A 10,814-nucleotide genomic window follows, 5' to 3' on the forward strand; every position below is an offset into this window, starting at 1 on the left:
AAATCAGACAACGTTAACTAACTTTAATTTTGTAAAGACAAATGTATGTTTCTGTAAAATTCGTGTAGTGAAATTGATATATTTATCGAGTTATCGACATGTATATGCGCGTACGAGAGACGATACCCGCACTTGATTTCACTCACACTAATAATCATTTACAACTAACACATAGATCTCGGGTGGCTATGACAAGATTAGCCTAAATGTAGGCCTTCAAATAATGGCCATAGTGAGGCCCCTTATTTAGTACTTATTCAACCTAATTGGGGATATTATTAATGCATTGGATAGTATCTCAATGAATAACGATAGGTACAAATATCCTGTTTTCGTGAGACGAACAAGTTAGACGTATTTATTAAACAATTTACTTGTATGTAAATTACGTGAGTCATTGAGTATGTAGAATAGTATAGTCGGAAAATCACTTAATTTTCAGTCGGAAAATTATAGTGAATAGACCCCCCCTAAAAAAATGTATAGCGCCGGCCCTGCAGCTAGTACGCCTGTGCCACTTGGCTCATCTAAACTTTAAATAGGTACCTACTTATAACTTATTAACTACTCGTTTGAAATTCGATTTTTATACACCAAATTTCTCAAAAAAATTTTCTGCTTCGAAAAATTAAATTAAAAATGTTTTTTGTAATTAAAAAGAGAAAAATACCTAAAGAATGAATGTTAATGATAAAAGATGGAGAAAATAAATTAAAAATGTTTAATTACAAATTAGTATACATTTTGCTATATACCTACTCTATCTTCTCTCTATTATCTTCTTAAAATCTTATATAGGTACAATTTATTTCAAATTGTAAATTAAGTTAAGTTTTTAATATATCAGAAGAAAAACCATTTTTTTTTTAACATTAATATGTTTTTTAAAACGGTTTTTAAGTTTTGAAAAATCCAAAAAAATTAAACTGACAAAATCTTTTATTATTCAACAAATTAAAAAATAATTAACTTATTTTTTTTACAAACTTCAATTTAATACCATTAAAAGATGTAAGTATTCATTATTCATGTTAATTATATTTCATAATATAAAATTTTGCTTACCTCTTTTTGTTTAGATATTTCAAGTATTCATATTATAATTAAATTTATATTGGTGTTTCTTAACTTAAATCTTTATAGTGAACCTATTAGGTGTGTGGCATTTAAAGTAATTTGTTTTTAATCATGTTAATTAAAAGTCATAGTCTGGTAGTTTATTTACTCTTTTCTACAATCAAATTAGATGTATAATATAAAAAAAAAATAATATGAAATTATCATTATAAAACAATAGGTTATTGCTCTAAAGGAATCATTTAAATTATAATCCCATATTTCTTGAACAAACACTTTCTTGCTGATTACTTGGGAAATATAAGAGATACAAATATATGTATAAATATACATTTGAATACTAAAATATGGATTGTCTGAACATTAATTGTTAAATTATCTTTTATATGCATGGAAAAAAATACTTATATCATTTATTAGGAGAAATCAATAAAGAAGAAACCCTAATATTAGTACCACAAATGAAAAAAAATTAAATCGGGCCAGAATCAGCCACACGAGACCAACTCATGAATATTTAATGAATAAAGGTGACTCACCAATATGCCAATGATGCAGAACCATAATCACAATCAAACAAATCTTCGAAGAATGTAGAATGTATGTAAAACAAATAGAGGATATATAAGTGACTTGTATCCTCATATGCACAATATTTGGTAATGATGTATTTCAAAGTGATAAACAACCATATTACTAATGTATTATTTAAAATTTTAAAGGTATTTATTAGAAGCATTGCCATTAATAAAGTAAATATTTTTAATACGGTTTATTATAAATTATAAATGTCTAAAAATGAATAATCTTATTATTTTCTGCTTTAAATAATATTCTTGTCTATAAAATGAATACACCAATAATACGCCAAACATGAAATAACATATCTCTTATGAACATTAGATTTAGATTTTAGAATAATTAGATGAGTAGTAATGTTCAATATATAAATACATATTATCAACAGTATTTTATTAAGTAATATTATATAATTTTCAAAATAAGTTAACCCATTATCTCTAATAATATTTTTGTGTAACAATGAATAAAACTAAAAATGTGTGTTGGTTATACAAATTTAGAAATATAAATTTTAAAAAATGTTATTGTAATCATAAACATTTAATTTTTCAATTTTCTTGCTTCATCTTTAACAATGTATTTATCTAATTGCTTTTCAGAACTTGCATCAAATTGAGATAGTTCACGAAATTCTTTATCTCCAACAAAACATATTTCATGACCATCCTAAAAAATTATATAAATTGATTATTTCACATGGATTTCGATCAAACATTTATGATAAAAAATAACTTACTGTAGAATAACAAATAAAATAAAATAAATTAATATGCTCTAAGGCAATGAAACTTACAGGATCAGCAAAAATCACAACAGAAACTGAAGCTTTTCCTGGTGTGTCTAAGGTTACGAAAGGAGTTAAAATTTTATATTGATTATTTATAGCATTTTCTTGGTAACTTTTTAACTCAGATGTAGGAACTGCAAATGCTATTCTTCCATATCCTGTGGCATGGTTAATAGGCTCTCCTGAAAAAAATGATAATAATATAACAGTATTTAATTGACAATTTTTATAATATACTAGCTGTTCAATCTGACTTCACCCTGGAAAAAAACTACTCTCTAAAGTTTCTTGATATCTCTAACAATAAACAATAAACGTATCTTTTATTTTATAAATATATATTTTTTACCAAATTTTTCACACATATTCCTTGAGACCGAATGTTTATAGCTTTAAATGTATATATATGGGGTACACAAAATTCCTGTGGGAGCCATCCTAGCCCTATAGGTTGCAAAATAAAGCTATAAACATTCGGTCTCAATAAATATGTGTGCAAAATTTAGTGCCAATAGTTTCAGTAGTATCCAAGTCTAAAAGTCCCATACAAACGTACAATAATTTTTCTATATACATAAAATTATACATAGATATTAAACAGAATATATGAAAAAAGTAACCATATTTAAAAAATTACCAATATCTCTCAATTTCAATTTAGCTTGATCTTCGCCAAATCCTAATTCTATTGAAGATTCATTTTGATTGAAAATGTTTAAGCCAAGTATTCCGTTCCAAAATTTCATAGATTTTGTTAAATTTGTAGATGATAACATGACATTTACAACAGGATCTAAAAAAATACAATTTGATTATTAATATAAAATTAAAATGTACCAACTTATAAAACTCAGTTCTCTATGAAATTGAAAAGACAACTATACAAACAATTTACCAAACAGTTTTTTTTAAACAGTTACGTAATTATTTTCATAATAATTATCTTTAAGATGAAGAAAAACATATGTTTTTCATAAAATATGTAATTAATATGATGTATTTATGTAATTAAAAACACAAATGTTAATTATACAAATTTCATGATAGAGTACTACTACTAATATAACTTTTAAAAAACTAATAAAAGAATAAAATACATTGCTGAATGTAAGATTTAAAATTTTACTATATACCAAGAAAATAGGATCTTAAAATTAAAAATTAAAAAAATTAAATTTACAATGAAATGCATGGTGTATATAGTCTTATAGATATAATACCTATATTATGTACAACTGTAGCATTAATAGTTGGTTTATAATAGCTATTGGTTGATTGGATTATTAATTTTTCAATAATAAAACAGTAGAATGCCAATTATGACGACCAGATATCAAAAGATGTACAAAATTGATAGAAAATCTTTAACACTAGATGATAACAGAATAAACAAAATCAAACAAAAACAGATATTCAGTAAAATAAAAATGTGCACACGCTTTTGTTTTAAGAGTACCTACAGCTATAAATTATTTGAAAATTTGAAACACACAAAACTGTGATTGTTAAAATGTAGGTACACAATAAATAGTTACATAATTTATATGCCTATAAATTATTTAAATATAAACAAGTTTATCTATTTGTATTGCATAATTTTTCTTATCAATGATTTAGTTTTTATATTTTATACCTGGTAATATGAGTTTTTACTTTTTATAATAATATTTTAAAATTATTTACAATTATTTACAATTATAAAAGGATTGAATGTTTTATTTTACATTAATTTATTGAATTTCTAGTAGTTGAGTTATATCCATTTATGTAAAAACATTTGGTTCCATATAATTTAGAAAATGGGTAATCTACTGTATCTATAACAATAATATTACAATATTTTATCATAAACCGTGGTATAAGCATGTTAAATAATTTCTTTTAAGTTAAATTCTAAAAACATTTAACTTACATACCTTTATCAACAGGTTGAGGTTCATCAATCACATAAAACTTATATCCTCCTGGTGCGACAACATAAGACATATTGTCCTCAACATCAACAGGCCAACCGAGCGATTTAGCATTTTCTAACACTTTTGAAGATTTTAATGTTATTCCAAGGAAATCATTTCCAAGTTTGTAATCATCAACTCCATAGTTGTAGGTAAGTTCAATTACAAAATGACTGTCTTCTGGTCCATATCCGACCATAGTCTTACTCCAACGGTTGTCATATGGTCTAATAAAATAAAATTGATAGAAATTATGTAAGTACTTGATTACATAACAAATAATCTTAGACTTAACATCTTATATTATTATGTTTAATGCACTTTAACTAAAAAATTACCGACCCGTTGCACGCCGCTTCACAGCCTTGAGTGAATTCTTCATGCCTCAATATCTATGAAAAAAAAAGGTTAATAAACATTGAAGTAACTAGTTCATTTTTAGAAAATAATTACTTTCATTCCCAAAAGTTCTCTAAAGAACTTGATGGTTTTCGTTCTCTCGGCAATTTTAAACACGAAATGTAATGCGCGACAAGCCATCTCCTATATAGAGTCAGTCAGTAGATTCTTTTAATACAACGAGAAAAAATTTAGTATTTTTTTACTATATTGTCGTCACAAAACACGACGTAAAAAATTCTTACTTTCAAAACGAACGGAAACTAATTATAACAGTACCCACTAAGGTAGTATAATAATAGTAGTACTACTTTACTATAGTTTGGTACCAAATACCGGACACCGGAGTACATTCAACAGACTACACAGTAAGTTGGAGGGGATCCGCTGACAAACCGGTTCGCTGTGGTTAATCTGAAATTAAAATGATTACGTCATCAAAATATTTTCCTGATACTTTATACTTTATACCTAAAGCCTAAAGGTACTTAGATAGACAGGTAGCTACTTATTATTTTCTGTAATAATCTGTACGTAGGTAAGAAAAAAATTAAAATATCAAGATTTAAAAAAAGATTCAAGCAATCATAAAACGATAAAGATGTAATTAACATTTATCCACAGTCCACACAGTCCGAGTACACCAAAATCTGTGTATATTTTTTCGGTATTATATACATATTCATTATCAAAATGTCTGGTGCAGATGTGTAACTAGGATTTAGGACTTGGTTCGAAGGATTTAACTACACAATATTATAAGGCTTAGCCGCTTTAGTGATATTAGAATTAAACATTTTTTAAATTACGTAGGTACTTCGAAAAAGGATATTATCTTTTTTTCCGTGTATTAGAATAATTAGATGGGTAACAAAACAAAAAAAAAAAATGTTTTATTTCACTCATACGATGCTTATGCCAACAAACATACTATTATATTATTTTTTATTTGTACATTAAATATAAGTATATCTCATGATACTTTTACATTATATTAAATACTAATAATGTAGGTAATCGATATAATAAAAAAGATGTGTAGTTTCCGCGCTAAAAAATTATTCAACAGAAATTTGAACATAAGTCAACAAGACTATATTTTTCAAACGCATGTTATTTTATTTTAATTCTATATTTATAATTATTATGATAAATATTGTAATAATCTCTATGACGATTCATAGATAGTTGATTCTAAATTTAATCAGAATAGTGCCTAATTCACAATAATAGTATAAAATATCAATGTATTGTTTTCTGACGTTATGATCGAGGCATAACTGTTATAATTAATAAGTAATAAACAGTACAACATAAATCATTATGCATTCTGTGTCTGAAACAGGCAACGATAATGCAAACAAATATTTCATAAATATTGACTTTGGTGCTGTCCCAGTTGGTTCTGTTCGTAAAAGATCAATCGATATAACCAACGATTCAAAAGCAAGTTCATATTTTATTTGCAGTTATTTTAAAAAAATATTATGTTAATAATATATTGTTATATACCGTTATATTTTTATCTACTATTTATTCAATGATTTTGCAAAAGATCTTTCTAAATTATAAATTGGATAAAATATAAAGCTTGTTGGCTTAATGCCAATGAAAGAACCAACCTATAAGATTATTTTACTTTTTAACATTGAAAATAAGTATGTTTGTATTTAATTTATTTATTGTTATGTTAGTAGTACACTAGTACCTATTACATATAATTTTTTTATAGTAGGAGCCTATATTTTATGGAAAATGTATTTGTTGATATGTAGGTACCTACCTCGTGCATAATTAACATAATAACATGTCAAAAAGAGAACATCGACAAGAAATAATATACACTTTATTATTGTTATTTATTTTTTAGAAGGTCACAACATTTAAAGTAAAAAATAATAATGAATCTATGTACTTGGCCGATTCAATCGAATTTGAGCCGGCAAGAACGCCAAGAATATTTCCAAACAAAAAAGCAACTTTTACAGTTATATTTTCTCCGAAATCTGAACTCATACAAAATACATTAGAGTACTTCACACTATTTTCGACAGACGATCAAATTAAAACGATTAATGAGGAAGTTGCCGAGTGTGAATCACTACAGAGTGAACACGGTGATGTCAAGATAATACAAAAAGTCACAGTATGCGTACAGGGATCATGTTACGGTAATTACAGCAGTTAGTCACTAATTAGTAAATATTAAATATTGAATTGTAGTCATCAATTATAACGAATTAAAAATTAATCATATAGGTGTTTACATACGTATTATACAAATTTCGTAGGGTTTCGTAAAAATATATGGTGAAATGGGCGAATATAACTATGATGACACCATTTTAGTTAGGTATAGTTAGAACTGTATAGTATAAACATATAAAGTAGAGTACATTTATTATAAACATTAGTACACTAATGCTATATTATAGCGTGTGTATACGAAAGAATCGTAGGGACCATTTTGTACTAATGTTCAATAAAAGATATTATTAAATTACCAATACAGTACACAATATGCAATTTGTATTTGCCTATTACATTAAGGCCCATCGGTGAAAATTTCACCAACCAAAGTGTACATGTGTCGATCGGGAGGAGATGGGCCATCTATCAAATCCGTAAATCTAATAAACAGTTCCAAAATGCCTGGGCAGTATCACGTGCAATACGATTGGGAAAATTGTCCGATAATATGTCATCCGTCGTTTGGAGTTGTCCAAAATCGTGTTCAGATAAAATTGGAACTGAAACCCGTTCAAATTGGATATTACTACAAACGACTTTACATTCTGATCGCGTACCACGTAAGCTCTATAATAAGTTATAACACATATTATAATAATATATATTATATGTAACCACGTAGCCACTTATTTTTTTCATAGGATACACTGGATACAGTACCGTCCTAATGCCCTAACTGATTACGGAGTTAAATAATAATATATATATATTTTTATTGAGTTAAGGATTCGACATCTATGGTCATTAGCCTGAAGGTTATTTTAGTTTGTTTTTACTGTGAGGAGGGGTAATCGGTCAAAAAGTCCGGGGATAAAAAGTCCGTTAAGAAAAAATTTGGACAAAAAGACCGGATTCATTTTTTGGTAATCGGACAGTAACCGAGCACATTTTTACTGTCAGACAAAAAGTTCGAAAATACAAAATTGTCTCTGGACTTTTTGTCCAAATATTTTCATAGCAGACTTTTCATCAGGATCGTGGGAAGAGTACTGTTTGGAACACGTGTATATGTGGCGAAGATTTGTCACTAAAAACCCGGGTGATCCGGGAACTGGTGATACAGACTGAAGCTTGGTCTTAGAACACGTATTAGTGACCGAGGCCAACCACCGCACCACGCACCAGGCCACTAAATAATAATAATATATAATACCTAATATACATTTAAGCATTTATTTAGTATCAGTGGCGCCCGAGATATATTTTTCAGGTGTAGCAAGAAATAATTTTAACCACCTACCCACCCCCTCACAAACTCAAAATTATATTATTTTATACATTTTATCATATTTTAATTGATAATATTAACATATTAAGGTATCAACCAATATAATCTGTGATTAATAATGAACATATTTCAAGTTAATTATTTTATTTTATTATACCCACCCACCCCTTATTTTCAATGTGTAGCGACCGCTACACCTAGTAATAGGGTTGGGCGCCACTGTTTAGTATTTAATATTTTTGATAGGTATCCTTAAAAAACTTTAAATTTGTATTTCATTGTTTAACGGAAACTAACAGTAATGAATACCATTAGCGAGTAAATGATTTTTTTAAACCTAAAATATATTGGATTATTTTTAAAATTAAATAGAATTATAATATCAATAAATGATTTGTAATCAAGAGAAAAGTATATAAAACGGTTTTTTTTATCAGATGATGGCATTTAAAAATGTATTCCAAGTTATAAATATTTTAATCAAAACCAATAAAAAATAATTGTAATGTATTTTATAGTTTACAACATAGATAAGCTAGGTTTTATGCATGAACATTTTTGTTTTATTCATATATTTTACGTGTATCTTTGAAATATCTCGATCCTTGACAGTTATTATAATATAGGTACTATTATAATGACGTACACTTTATTAAAACTAATCGCGCTCTAATACTCTACATCATATTATATTATACCTACAAACATCACTATATCATATAATATAATATAGCCGTTATAGGCCGTTATGGTCATCACCGATTGGTAGAAATTCAAAAATCATTAATTTTTGGTCGGTTCCACATCGTACATTGTAAGATAGCCACATATAATATTATGTTATAGCATCCCGTTTACGTTGACATATACGCATTTTCTGGTACAATGAAAATGGATCCGTTTTCGTACTTCAGGTCACCGTTTGGACCATTGCCGAAATCCGAAAACAGATACGCCGAATTCTTTAAAGATGTCGCGCACCCAAGGAACGATAGACAACACCAAGTAACCGTGTTACCGAAAGAATTACGATTCGGTTACGTTAAGAATGCAAAATCCATGGTATTTAACGTACGCAATGATTCCGACACGCCACTTTACATAAATTGGATACAAGGTTAAGTATTAATTATATTTGTCGAAAATTATCTTGTACCCATAACCAAAAATCTGTCCAGTACAGACGTACAGTCAAGTATGCACATATCACATATTATTATCAAATGGACTATAATGGTTAAATAGTATTATTTGTTACAAAACTTTATTTTTAAACACGCGTTCGATTAATTCTCAGTAAAACGCATAAAAAAATATAAAAAAATATAAATTTTCGCATGATTTTCAACTATTTCTATTTAAGTATTTAACAATATTTTCTTTGATTATAAACGAATATACGGTTGTCAAATCTGAATGACAAATTTAATATAATTTATCACATATTTATTTACTTCAACTAATATCATTACTTTAGGTAGGTACTCTGCTATACCTACCAACATTTCATTTTATTACAAAAACGAGTTGATATTATCTACTTCAGTACTTTCTGTAACCTGTAAACAAACTAGTGGTAGGAGTCTAATTATTACACTAATTAAGCACCCATATTACACATACCTATTGGTTATTGGCCTTATTGTGTAATTCATACTTTAAAAATGTATATTAATATTTTAGCCCCTCAAGTTAATCATAATATATAGAAAACAAGATATCATATTGAATGCAAACACAAATTACAAGACCTGGTAGCCGTGGTTAACAACGATTTGCACTATAGACTTAAATAGCTCTTATACCTAAATATTAACTTGGTGTATATAATAATATATTCTCTCTCATACACAGAAGACAGTAATGATAACCCGTTCGCGATAAGTCCAAAACAGTTTTATATCGGTAGCCGCCATACGAAAAGGCTGAAATGCGTTTTCCGACCAAAAATTGTTTCGAATATTTACTTTGTCGAGTTCGAAGCAACCGTCCATTTCGGAGCCGCCAACCTTCCACGACCGTTGAATTGTTACACTAAGTACGACGCATTTCCGAAGCCCAGATATGTCGCTCCGATGAGCATTTCAATAACGGTCACCGGTACGCATACAAAAAGGGTGATCTATTTAACATAAGACACCAGTATAAGTATAAATAACTAGCTGATCCCATGCACTTCGTAGCCCTTAAAATTGTGTGATTGTTTAAATCTTTTTGGATGTAACTCGCAACAGTAAGTGCAATTCAGCCACCCTGGTAGACCATTGTGAGATGATACATTAAATAATACATTTGTCGTAAAACGTAACTTTTAATGCCATAGACATACATATATATAGCCGTACCCGCACGGCGTTGCCCGTGAAAAGAATTGCAAGTCAAATACCCTTTACATATTTTCACTTAAATTTGGACTGGGAAAAATTCCTTCCCCAATTTTTAGCAACTGTTGTGGAAAATCACTGTCTGTGATTCCATGAAGATGTGCTCTCATATTTGTTCGTAATCTTCGCAAGTATCAAATTTGCAAGGAACG

General features: G+C 28.1%; 2 protein-coding genes across 5 annotated transcripts in view; one reads left to right on the forward strand and one right to left on the reverse strand.

Moving 5' to 3' along the window:
- Positions 1–1,830: 1,830 nt before the first annotated feature.
- Positions 1,831–10,814, reverse strand: part of Jhbp (juvenile hormone binding protein) — a 12,787-nt gene continuing 3,803 nt past the window's right edge. The window contains exons 2-8 of one of the 4 annotated variants that reach the window (XM_029486089.1): positions 5,117–5,214; positions 4,855–4,944; positions 4,744–4,793; positions 4,363–4,628; positions 3,084–3,239; positions 2,453–2,628; positions 1,831–2,325 (exon numbers count right to left, since the gene is read on the reverse strand). In XM_029486089.1, the coding sequence (XP_029341949.1) occupies positions 2,200–2,325; positions 2,453–2,628; positions 3,084–3,239; positions 4,363–4,628; positions 4,744–4,793; positions 4,855–4,941 (861 nt within the window). In that variant the 5' untranslated portion in view covers positions 4,942–4,944; positions 5,117–5,214 and the 3' untranslated portion in view covers positions 1,831–2,199. Of the gene's footprint in view, positions 2,326–2,452; positions 2,629–3,083; positions 3,240–4,362; positions 4,629–4,743; positions 4,794–4,854; positions 5,215–10,814 lie in introns of those variants that run through there. The other 3 variants (XM_016801586.2, XM_008181323.3, NM_001134853.1) reach the window with 3 other exon arrangements.
- The window catches only part of LOC100575424, a 12,112-nt gene continuing 7,805 nt past the window's right edge, over positions 6,508–10,814 (forward strand). Inside the window, exons 1-2 of the mRNA XM_029486422.1 lie at positions 6,508–7,610; positions 9,125–10,378. Of these exons, the coding sequence (XP_029342282.1) occupies positions 10,354–10,378 (25 nt within the window). The 5' untranslated portion in view covers positions 6,508–7,610; positions 9,125–10,353. The remainder of the gene's footprint in view (positions 7,611–9,124; positions 10,379–10,814) is intronic.

This window comes from Acyrthosiphon pisum, chromosome A1 (genome assembly GCF_005508785.2).
Source record: "Acyrthosiphon pisum isolate AL4f chromosome A1, pea_aphid_22Mar2018_4r6ur, whole genome shotgun sequence".
NCBI lineage: Eukaryota > Metazoa > Arthropoda > Insecta > Hemiptera > Aphididae > Acyrthosiphon > Acyrthosiphon pisum.